The sequence below is a fragment of the Hippocampus bargibanti genome, linkage group LG02 (assembly GCF_051943395.1).
Source record: "Hippocampus bargibanti isolate YZ-2025 linkage group LG02, ASM5194339v1, whole genome shotgun sequence".
In the NCBI taxonomy this organism is placed as follows: Eukaryota; Metazoa; Chordata; class Actinopteri; order Syngnathiformes; family Syngnathidae; genus Hippocampus; species Hippocampus bargibanti.
Window position 1 is genome coordinate 21120322 of NC_142735.1, and position 12601 is coordinate 21132922.

At 40.4% G+C, this 12601-nt stretch overlaps 2 protein-coding genes across 2 annotated transcripts in view; one reads left to right on the plus strand and one right to left on the minus strand.

Annotated features, from left to right (window-relative positions):
• Positions 1-12601, plus strand: part of LOC148901886 (zinc finger protein RFP-like) — a 123158-nt gene that overhangs the window by 57090 nt on the left and 53467 nt on the right. The gene's annotated exons all lie outside the window — the stretch shown is intronic.
• On the minus strand, positions 5449-12333 carry lpcat4 (lysophosphatidylcholine acyltransferase 4). The gene is made up of 13 exons (XM_088989967.1): positions 12035-12333; positions 11477-11840; positions 10161-10273; positions 10017-10077; positions 9785-9843; positions 9586-9620; positions 9449-9503; positions 9296-9378; positions 7865-7990; positions 7645-7795; positions 7485-7577; positions 7259-7394; positions 5449-5928 (listed from the first exon to the last, which is right to left on the minus strand). The coding sequence occupies exons 1-13, from the start codon at positions 12128-12130 to the stop codon at positions 5765-5767; spliced, it is 1536 nt and encodes a 511-aa protein (XP_088846093.1). The 5' UTR covers positions 12131-12333; the 3' UTR covers positions 5449-5764.

Sequence of the window (12601 nt, forward strand, 5' to 3'; positions counted from 1 at the left end):
CTATTAAATATTTTGAAAATCGATTATTCGGATGAAACGATTTTTTCACGATTATTGTTTCTTAACTGATGATTGTCGTTTATTTGGTATCGTTTAATGATTACTACTCAGCTCAATAAACAACTATGCAAAATCACTGAGACGAGAGACGCTGTATTCTTCCGTTTTATTTATTCCTTTTTAAAAGTGTGAAACGCTTCTTGGTTACGAATGGGGGGCCGACTAGTTTGAAAAACACTTTTGGTTATGATTCAAGTTCAACTCCATGCCAATGACAGGTTATTCATACGACGACTGTAAATCATTACTTTATTTCTACATCAGATTAAAATTGACTTCTTTTTTTATAACACTGATTTCGATTTACTTATTGGCTTTGTCCAGAACTACCCAGAAAATGTGCAAAATTGTTTCGCACTGCTTTACTACGAAGTAAAAGCAGTGTTTGCAAATCTTTTTGCTTGTTTTATTCAATAAGCAGGATAATCTGCTTGCTTTTATTGAAGACTACACAAACCAGACAATATTTATTTGGAGAGAGTGAAAAATTGATGATTTGAATAATTTTAAATGAGACGACTCAAAAATGATTTGTCAATAAATTAAATAGTTTTTGATTAATTTAATAATTAATTGGTTGGGGATTAAAAGATTGCCTCGATTTTGCTTCAAAGTCATGCGGTTGTATCTTTTTGGTTTCTGCTGGGGGGGGAAGGTTTAGGGTCAAGGATTGGAGAGGTTGGAGCAGGAGAAACGTAACACAGAAACAGGGATGCAGAAAAAAAATCAGCAGAGATACAGCAGTGGTTAAGAAAACAACTCTTCCAAAATGAATACACAATATTTAAATAAAACCATGACAACGAGGCACTCTAAAATGGCCACGCCAGCTTGAAGGCCCAGCCCACAAGCTATCCTTTTTTTCCTGTTATTTTTACCCACCTCTCAGTTTGACGTGCGAACACTCACACCTGATAACGAGGCGCTCAAACTCCAACGAAGAGAAGATGTAAATTCAGCGCGTAATAATAATAATAATAATAATAATAATAATAAATTTCTTTTTTAAGCGCCTTTCAAAACTCTCAAGGACACTTTAGTCACAGGATGGGGTAGCTCTCTGGCTAACTTCACATCACAACTGCTTTGCTGCTGCGAATGAAGTCATTAAATTCAATGGAGGAGGAGTGGTGAATCGTAAAAGACGCTAAATTGTGCCACTGGGTATTGTGTTAGCCCCCCCCCCCCCAAAAAAAAAAAAAAAAAAAACATAGAACACGGAAATGGTCACGGACAGCATATCCATAAGTGAGAACTGTACTACACAGGTCTCAGTCTTTGAAGGTGATGTCAATAATAATCAACAAATATATCGGAACCAAAACTCTAAATTCATGTTATTAGCTCTTTAACGAATTTAATTATTTCTCACGTCCTAACAGGATCAAGCACATCTACCAATGACTCACACAAACCACGTCAAAGAATAACCAGGGTCAACTTGGAGATGGACAAAAAAAGTGGCTCCAACCGGTTGGACCAGTCGCTGCTGGCTGCCTTGTTTCAAAATGCAGTGTTCCCAAAGAGGAGACAGCACCTGGATGAGTTTTCCTCGTCTGTCTATTTTTATTTGTTTTAGGAAAGAAAACAGCTGTGTATTTGGAGGGAGGGTGCAAGGGGTGGGCGTGGGGGTTTGGGCGAGGAGCGGCAGGGCGGTCGGTCTGCTGACAAACACCTTGCTTAGCATTTTACCCCAAGGGCCAAAATCCTAAGCATTTGTTTTGCCTCCTCCTAATCAATGAAAGCTGATCTCAAATTTAAAACAAGTAATTATTGCTCAGTGAATCAAACAGACGTCAGTGAATCAAAGTACACAATGCCGCAATTGTGATTTTTGAGCTCATGCTCGTTTTTCATCCGAAACCAATTTTTCATTTGTTTGTCACATGACTTTGAATCGGTATATGCGCTTTGCCAAATTTCATGGCCCGCATTCTGTTATAATGTCGCCTTAATTCAATTGTCAAGTACATGAAATGATGAGGAAGATCAATCATCTGTTGGATGTAACACTACGGTGTACACAACATTATTGAATATCATCAGTCCGACTGCGTGAAATACAAACTGTAGTAAAGTATAAGATGCCAGTGCGTGGAAAATAAAACCCACATTGAGAATTACCATATAAATTATGTCCGAAATTGTATAAGTAATGAAAAACGCGAACGAAGCCAAAACAAAACATATATCGTGCCTTGAAGTGGACTTAAAAGACAATCAACAAAGAACTAGTATATCCAAGCAATGAAAAAAATAAGCGTTGATCGAAAATGTCGCAACAGCCTCTCTTTCGTCTTTGGCAGAAAGGATTGCGGTGGTTTACGGGGATGCGGACATTTCAAACCGGCTGCAACCAGCTTTCAATTACCAGAGAATACTCATTTACGCTTTGCAGCTTTCATTTCCCGTCTTGGGTGTTTTTTCGCAGGCAAATAACGTCAGATAGCGAGGAAATTATCGCAAGTGAAGCCGGCTCACTGGACTGTCAGTATGCTAACGTTTGCCAACAACTAGCCCATGCCGCACGGAACTGTCAGCTGTCAACCGCCGTGACACACAGAACAAGAAACGCCTTAAGCTCGTACCTGGTTCGGGTATGATCAACACTCCGTCTCCACCGAGGTGTTCCACGATAGGGTCTTAATGGAAACAGGAGATGTCTCCCGACACGTTCCTCGGATCCTTATTGTCCGGTCGAGAAAGCGATACCTTGTGGTATGTCCCTACCCGCTCGCTGTCCCATTCGCAACCTCGCGCATGCGCAGTGGTAAAAAAACGCAAGCCCGCGCTGTTGTAAAAATATTTATTTGGATTCAAAGGCCCCTTTTGATTCCCAAAACTAGACAAATACACACACACACACACACACACACACACATATATATATATATATATATATATATATATATATATATATATATATATATATATATATATATATGTAACGGAGTTGTACACTTAGGTTATTAAATTATGAAGGAAGTGACGCAACGGCGCACAGTGTGGCACTATGTCCCGCCCATAGTTTCCAGAACAATCTCGAGGAGATTCAGGGTGAGTCGCAATTTTCTGTTGGTCTTGATTAACGCGCATTTTCATGACAATATCTTATTTTGTTTCCCCTTTTTTTTACTGTCTAGTGTTATCTAATTAGTTCCCTTATTCATTCGAGTCCAGATTACTTTTTGTGTCATTATTTACTTCACGTTTTGTCGAGTGGAACTTAGGAATATGCGCTTTTCTATCGCAGTTAATCACAAGACGAAACCCATGCGACTTCACCCATCCCTTCTGCCATACTGTGTTGCAGGTAATAATTGTTTCATTTCGTTTTTATTGAACATTATTTAGTTTCTTGTGTCGTGTTTCATTTGCCCGTGAGTGTCCGTGGCTGGTTGAACTGTGCGCCAGCCATTACAAGCGCACCGCGTGTTCTGCCGAGTCTCCGCCCATGATGCGTTCAGGGACATATTGTAAATAACAGTGAACTTGTGTTGTATTCTCTTTTTCTGTAAATAACCACTATACGATCACACGTTGTTAATTCTGTTTTGTTATCTAGAATGTTTTGCATTGCAGAACAATCTCGAGGAGATTCAGGTTAATCACAAGACGAAACCCATGCGACTTCACCCATCCCTTCTGCCATACTGTGTTGCAGAAATAAAAGAAATAAAAAGACACATCCACGCGTCTCGTCTTCATTAATACAGCAGCATCGTGGAGATGAAGACAGTCACTGTTGTGACACCCGTCACATTGGTGCCGTGACCCGGATCACAAGTGACTCTCCACTTCGGACTGGGACCGCGATGCTGCACAATGAAGACGCTGTGCAGTCCCATCACTCGGTGGACGGTGTGTCGACCCCCGTTTTGGAAATACATGTAGTGTGTTAATTGTCTACCTGCTGTTTTGCAATTAGTGTACTTTTTTTCATGTACGTGTTTTTGTGTGTTAAGTCTAAGAATGAGCTCCTTACAAGTAACAAGTAGCACACCTTTGAATGAGTGTGTTGGTAGAGGTAGAGGCTTCCCAACCGTGTAACAGTTGTGTAGTGTAATCCAGAGTGGTGTAGTTTGTACAGAGGGGAATGGGCAGGTTCAATCTGAGGCCACTTATGTTAGTGGGGACAGAGTTCCTTCCCAGACCCAGTGCAGTGCATCTACGACGAGCGCACAGACAACTGATACACCAGCAACAGATACCTTTCTCCAGTCTGTCACAGTTATGTAGTGCTATGCAGGGTGATGTAGTTTGTACAGAGGGGAATGGGCAGGTGCGAGCTGAGGCCACTTATGTTAGTGGGGACAGAGTTCCTTCCCAGACCCAGTACAGTGCATCTCCTACGAGCACACAGACCCTGACACACCGGCGACAGATCCCTTACTCCAGTCACCTGACGTAGTTGGTCAGATGAGTGACATAATTAGACAGCATTTTTGTACATCCTTGCCCGATAACCTTGTCTATTTTGCCTGTTGGTCTTTCTGTTGTCTTCCGTGTGTATGTTGCCTCACTTCTGCATAATTTAAGGGGGGTGTATGTAACGGAGTTGTACACTTAGGTTATTAAATTATGAAGGAAGTGACGCAACGGCGCACAGTGTGGCACTATGTCCCGCCCATAGTTTCCAGAACAATCTCGAGGAGATTCAGGGTGAGTCGCAATTTTCTGTTGGTCTTGATTAACGCGCATTTTCATGACAATATCTTATTTTGTTTCCCCTTTTTTTTACTGTCTAGTGTTATCTAATTAGTTCCCTTATTCATTCGAGTCCAGATTACTTTTTGTGTCATTATTTACTTCACGTTTTGTCGAGTGGAACTTAGGAATATGCGCTTTTCTATCGCAGTTAATCACAAGACGAAACCCATGCGACTTCACCCATCCCTTCTGCCATACTGTGTTGCAGGTAATAATTGTTTCATTTCGTTTTTATTGAACATTATTTAGTTTCTTGTGTCGTGTTTCATTTGCCCGTGAGTGTCCGTGGCTGGTTGAACTGTGCGCCAGCCATTACAAGCGCACCGCGTGTTCTGCCGAGTCTCCGCCCATGATGCGTTCAGGGACATATTGTAAATAACAGTGAACTTGTGTTGTATTCTCTTTTTCTGTAAATAACCACTATACGATCACACGTTGTTAATTCTGTTTTGTTATCTAGAATGTTTTGCATTGCAGAACAATCTCGAGGAGATTCAGGTTAATCACAAGACGAAACCCATGCGACTTCACCCATCCCTTCTGCCATACTGTGTTGCAGAAATAAAAGAAATAAAAAGACACATCCACGCGTCTCGTCTTCATTAATACAGCAGCATCGTGGAGATGAAGACAGTCACTGTTGTGACACCCGTCACATATATATATATATATATATATATATATATATATATATAAAAAAAACTAAATAGGACGAACAATTGAATGCTAAACATATGAGCAAAGAACACACATGGCATTTCCCTACAAAGAAACCTAATCATATAAAAATAGATTTACAATATTTTTTGTAGAGGTAGCCCTTTTAAAAATATTCACAGATAAAACAAGAATATTTACGCTAAAGGCACAATCGTGAACATGCGCACAAATGCAACAATACAATATTTTGTTAGAATTACTTTGTCAAAGTGTCTCTTCTTCACTCAAGTAAACAAAGCTGCAGCCAAATTAAAAAAAAAGTGCATTTGATCCTTCATATCACTTTTTTGTTGCCATTAAGCACGATTCCGTTGTTGTTAATCAGCAATGGACGTGCCTCCTGGTTTGAATGGTGAAGGGCTGCCCGGCCGGGCTGCAGGTGCTCGCTCATTACTTTCTGATAGGTCGGGTGGCTCATTAATGCTCGCACAAGGTCATCTGAGATGTAGCAAAACACCAAAATCAATAACAAGCAGTGACGTGCAGTCAGGGGAGGCAGGTGAGGCTGTGCCTCACCTGTCATCATGGAAATATCAAATGAAAAAATAAATTAAACAGTTATATTTATTGAGTGATTTGTACTTTAAAGTTCTTCTCCATTTAACTTCACCATTTTTGGATTTTTTTTCAAAATCGCTGATTTTTCACATTTACCGTTCAAATACTAAATAGAGACGAGCGGTGAGGCAGCAGCCGGCTGAGCCCCACCATGCATTGCGCAATGACTATGCCAGGGGTGTCCAAAGTCGGTCCTCGAGGGCCACCGTCCTGCCTGTTTTCCAGCTCTCCCAGGAGCAACACACCTGATTCAAATGATCAGCTCATCAGCCAGCTCTGAAGCAGCATCAAAATGGTCCTGATGATTTGAATCAGGTGCGTTGATCCTGGGAGAGCTGGAAAACAGGCAGGACGGTGGGCCTCGAGGACCGACTTTGGACACCCCTGGACTATGCTAACTGTGCTGGCTTGCTCTGCAGTGAGACCGCATTGCTGTCCCTCTGCATATCGCTATTAAAGTGTTCAAACACTTTTAGTATATGAACAAAAATTCTACAGTTTAGCTGGTGTATATAATGTAGAGTCACTTTACATTATGCACACGGTACTACAGTGTTTAATTTATTTTATTTTTTATCAAAACTGTGTGCATAGGTGAGGCACACAGTTCTCCTGCCTCATGACAGGGGGCGCTGGTGATTACAGAGATTCTTCTTGCCCCTCCTCGGCTGCAGAATAATAGAATTAGTGAGAGCAAGCTACAGTCAACAGTTAGCAAGTTAAGTGCAACCATCCAGTCATTTTTTTCGTGTTGCTTGGCCTTATTGTCAAAATGGAGGATTGCATATCTAAATTGAATAGAGAGACTTTTAAAACTGAAGAAAGATAAGCAAAGCTTCTACAAAGAAGATATCGATGCCTTTCTTCAGAAGGAGCGGCACATGGACTTTATTTATAAGTAAAGGTAACACGATAATAGCGTTTTTTAATTTTTTTTTTCTATGCTACAGTTTGTATATATGAAGAACGCTGACATGACATTTTAAACAAAATATGTTAACTGTTGCCAATCAAATGGTGAATAAGCTACTCTATGGAGTTCATACGTTTATAAATCTGACTGTGATGACGTCAGTGCCTCACCAGCCATGAACCTCACCGCACGACAACAAAACCCACTTGATGGGAAAAATGCAGCAGAGCTTTATCTTTTTTGTCCATAGAAGTACATCCACACGGATTTTTCCACCTCTGGTCACGATAAAATTACCTTGACTTAACTGGCCACCACTGGAAACCTCAGAGTAGAACTGTGCAGTGTGGTGCTGACGTAAGCCCAACAGCGCCTCCATTAGGCCAGACAATTGATCGGCACTCAAACTTCCTTTTTCCTGTTCGTCAAACAACTGGAAGGTCAAAGGCCAGTGATCACAATGAGTAGTTCCTTATGGCATTTATTCCACAGTATATGGATATCAATGTTGTCAAGTAGTTACATTAAACGCAGTGCGCAGGAGTGACTGGATATCGATGATTCCAGAGAGAGCGGCCATATTCAGATAGATTTGTCTCAGGTCTACTACCTTTTCCTGAAAACCACCAGACAGAGCAAGCTGACGGACGTCATGTCGGGCAGAATAAAAATTATTGGAGTACCTTGGTGTAGAGCGCGCAAACCGTCGCCGCGATCTCTCGGTCTGCAAGTCCTAGAATGGAAGCAAGTTCTTCGCCTTCGACCAGAGCGGATCCTGATCGACACTTGTCCATCATTCTGTCCAGTGCGGCTTCCATTTCACTTGCTTGCAGGCTAATGCACACAAATTACGGGTAGTTGTGAACAAGCGTGACAAAATGTCCTCAATAGATGCTCTCATACCCGTCTTTGCGCAGCAAAGTCAATGCTTCCCTGCCGGGTGACGGCAGCGGGAGAGAGAGATTGCCCATTTTTTGGACGGGCACGCCACCTTCCATCACGTAGTCTGTAGCCGGGATGCCCAGGGCTCTAAAACACAGCACCCAGAAAATGTTTGACTTTCCATATGCACTCTTTATGCTGTCAAAATGGCACCAGATGGACAACAAATACAGGACAGAGTATAAAATGCTGTTTTTAATATTGAAATCGCGTTTAATTTGATTTTTTTTTTACTTCAACATGGCGCCACGAGTGGCTGCCTTTAAAGTAGGTCCTGTATTGTGTTTTTCTACTTCTTCCTTTTGTGACTTTGCTGCTGTGAAATGTAAATTTCTCCACTATGAGACTAATAAAGGCTAATCCAATCCAATGCAATCATTCAGTGATTATATTTTTATTGACATACTGAATAAGGTCATTATTTTCAACCTGTGAGTGAGTTTGTGTGTGAAAGAGATGGTTGATTTTAACTATATGTAAAGACGTTGGGAAGTTTTGGTATGAAAAATCGGTTTATCCCAAATCACATTTTAAAAGGGTGTCAACCTCTTTTTTTGCCATGAGCCACATTGTAATTATGGTTTCCTTTCAGGGGCGGGGGGAGGGGGGGTGTTTGAATTTGGAGAAGCCATTAAAATGTTTAATCCCCTCCACATATTACATATAGAGCGCACAATAAATTCATAACTAGTTTTCAAATTTGAAATAAAAAATAATGAGTGTTATTGTCGTTTACATTGGGATAATTTGACATTAGTCAAAGGAAAAACTCAGATTAAAAATCTGAAGTCTAAACTTTTAGAAGCAGGACACGTTATCTATCCAGATACAAATAATGATAGAAGTGTGTATCATGCCAATGGAGACTCCAAATTGAATCGTCTAACCCAGTGGTCCCCAACCTTTTTTGCGCCACGGCCCAGTTTAATGTTAGACAATATTTTCACGGACCGGCGGATAAATAAAAAAAAATAAAATGATACGACAGGCATGGAAATTGTTTTTTTCTTTCTTTTAAATATAATAATAAATATGAATCCATTGTGTATTTTTCATACAACTTTCCATTTTGCTAGCTTACGGTGGGCTAATTTTAGCGGTATGTATCACATGACCTAGACAAGCGTTTTGACATGCGTCAAAAGTAAGTCATAGATGGATGTAATGTGGTAATTTTTCATTTTTGAAAATAAAACATAGTTCGGACTCAGATACCAAATGACCCACGGAACGGTACCGGTCTGCGGCCCTGGGGTTGGGGACCTCTGGTCTAACCGGTAAAAATAACGGCTATCTCACAGCAATCTAAAACTCACAGATTTTCAACCTCTGTGCCGTGTAAACCAATCCAAATGCACCAAAAATGATCATCTATTGACTTTGAATAATTACTTTGCCATGAGCTTCTGCACATTGTCAGCATACAGGTTAGGATCGTTCCTCTCCTTCAGCGAGGGATTGTATACGGGCAGGAACTGAAGCACAACATTAAAAAAATTAAACAGTGCAATGACACCCCCCCCCCCCCCACACTCACACACACACCTCTACAGTCATGTTAGTGTAGAGTTGTGAAGTAGTATGCCACACCGCTTCAACCCTGTTGGACGGACGACAAAAATCAGCATCTGTACCAAAAAAATTAATAAAAAAATAAAACCACAAGCGAGGCAAGAACTCACCATGTTGTCCCTTTGTACGTCCACCGAACTGTGTCCTGAAGCACAAAACCGCATAAGAAGACGACATTCAAAACAAGACAAAAAACACTTAAGTGATACTGCAGAGGAATGGTGCACCATTTTTTGTCCAATCAGATTTGAACCTCAGTGTGTTGCTATGTCAATCTGATCCGATTGCGATTGTCAAGTTTCCACTCACCAATTTATTGGGGTAGCGCAACAAAACTGGTTGGACTGGGACTCCGCATAAAAAAGCGCCTGCCAGTAAGCAAGAAAAAAAAAAGGTGTCAAAGAACAGAAACAAAATGAGTGAATGACTTGGGCAAACACTACGCCCTTTTCCCTCCTCATGCCAATCATTCCAGAAGAAAGCCTCGAGCGCTGCATCGGGACTGAATCGTTCCGTGTGGCTCACGTTAAGTCTTTCTTACCGGGTTTGAACTTGATCAGAGCACTGCCGTTTGTGGTGGTGCCCTCGGGGAACATCAGCGTCTGGCCAAGAGTCACATAAAGAAAAACACAAGCACCTGTAAGACTTTTATCAGTGGTCATTTGAATATTTCTGGTGCCCTTACCTGAGGCCAGTATCCATTGGAGGTGATTCTTTCTGCGAGTAGGGCAACGGCCTTCTTCCTAGAATCCGGGTCGCTCCTGCTCACCAGCACCGACTGATTGAACTCCAGGAGCGCTAATGCAAAAGCAGTTCATCAACACAGAGTCGATATAATAAGCCCACACACCCCTGGTCACATTCCAGGGTTTAAAGATTTTAACCATGTTCATTCATTTCTGAACTTTTCATGGCATGAATGGGAACTCTAACTTGTACAAATTAAAGGATTTGGGGGGGGGGTCTCTTTTCCAACATATTCCACTCAAAGATGTATGTCAATCAATTAATCATGTATTTATTTATTTATTTATTCATTTCATGTACCGTATGTATGTATTCATTTACGTATTAGTTTATTTGTCTATTTTTTTGTTTATTTATGCATTCATTTATTTAACTACTGTTTATTTATTTATGTCTTATTAATTTTTTTTTATTATTATTTACATGTTTGTGTATTTATCTGTTTATTTATTTAATTTATATATTTATTTAACTATTCGCTTATTTCTCTTTTTAATTATTTATCTATTTATTCATTTATCTACCTGCCTTTTTATTTATTTATTATTTACATATGAATTTGTGTATTTATTTCATTTATATATTTATTAAACTGCTGTATTTACTTATTTATCTATTTACTTATCTATTTATTCATTTATCTACCTGCCTGTTTATGTATTATTTTTTTATTTAGTATTTACATTTGTATCTATTTATGTATGTACTCAGATTTATATATGTATGTCCGTATGTATGTATGTCCGTATGTATGTATGTATGTATGTCCGTATGTATGTATGTATGCCCGTATGTATGTATGTATGTCCGTCCGTATGTCCGTCCGTATGTCCGTATGTATGTATGTATGTCCGTATGTATGTGTATGTATGTATGTATGTATGTATGTATGTATGTATGTATGTATGTATGTATGTATGTATGTATGTATGTATTTCTTTATTTCAACAGTAGCCAAAATGGAACTGTATAGTGCCACGTAGCAGTTTTTTTGACGACGATACTAGTGCAGCGTGTTCTACCGGAAACAAATTCCCTGTGTGTTCTACATACTTGGCAATAAAGATGATTCTGATTCTGATTTACTATTTTTATTCATGTGTTTATATAAATATTTACTTATTTATCTATTTATTCGTTTATCTATTTATTCATTTATCTATTTATATATTTACTTACTTACTTAGATATTGATTGATGTATTTATTTATTTTAACTAGTTAATTTCCCCAGCCTCAATTTGATCTGACTCACCTCCGATGACGGGCAGGCTGGTGTTCTCCGAGCGGGACACCACAATGGGCAACTGGGTCGGACACAAAACTACCATGTCCAGAAAGGTGCTATGAGGAGCCACCACTAGCACAGGGGCGTCCTTCAGGTCGGCTCTACGACCTTTGACCCGAACCCACACAAAGCCCAAGGAGAAGAAGACGGCCCGGCTCAAAAGCCAGACCATGGGATGGAAAAGCCAGCGGCGCCAGCCCACCACGGGTCGAGCGCGGTCTTCAACTGATAGACCCGCTACGCGTAAACGGGCCAGAGGCCACATAAGGAGGAAGAACAAAACCACCAGGACCAGCCGAATTGGGAACAAGAAGCTTCCGAGGATCAAACCCTTGGAGGAGAACAAGCCCAGTGGCATTTTAAAACTCCAATACAGACAGATAACATGTCAAATTTGAAATATGAAATATGACAGTAAACAAATAGCTTTACTCCAACATTTTAGCCATGCTGTCCACGTGAAGATATCGAACATGCCAAAATATCAACAAGCAAGCGTGGAAGAATTTCACGAAAAGTGCTTACCCGAATCCTTTGGAATCTGCTCATCTTCACCTCGTGAAAGAACAGATTCGAGGACTCGTGATGGGACAGGTGGACGCGATTTTCCAACTTTTCCATGGTGACGACTATCCCCCCTAACCCCCTAAAAAGGTTCCAGTCCGAATGTGAAAATGACGATTTGAAAAAGTGAGCGAGACAAACTTTAAGTCTGAAGTTCAAGAAAACTTGTCAAACACGAAAGGAACATACTGACAGCTCCACGTGTGGAGGGTAACTGTATGTAAGTGTAAGTGTGTTTTGTTTGTGCGTAAGTGTATGTGCGCGCACACCCTGCTGGAAAGGTGACTAATAAGCGGACTCAGTGTGTGTGACATCACCACATGCCACTTTCCTGCCACACGGATAGTCGAACCGGTCTGAGAGATTTATTTGAGGTTTCGCCAAATAATATTACTATCCGTGTCTCCCCCCCAAAAAAAAGAAATAGGGGGTGTAAAAAATATATTACATTTACTAAGCTAGTTAGATTCTTTTAAATCAATCTTGAGGCTTATCTAACAATGAATGATCGTTGGTGTAAACGATTAA

Bases quoted from the DNA above. Each gene is read 5' to 3' on its own strand.
- lpcat4 (XM_088989967.1), bottom strand. From the start codon at position 12,130: ATGGAAAAGTTGGAAAATCGCGTCCACCTGTCCCATCACGAGTCCTCG. The intron at 11,841-12,034 runs GTAAGCACTTTT...TTCTCCTCCAAG, and splicing joins GCAGATTCCAAAGGATTCGG to GGTTTGATCCTCGGAAGCTT. The intron at 7,395-7,484 runs GTAACTACTTGA...TTGACCTTCCAG, and splicing joins TCCTGCGCACTGCGTTTAAT to TTGTTTGACGAACAGGAAAA.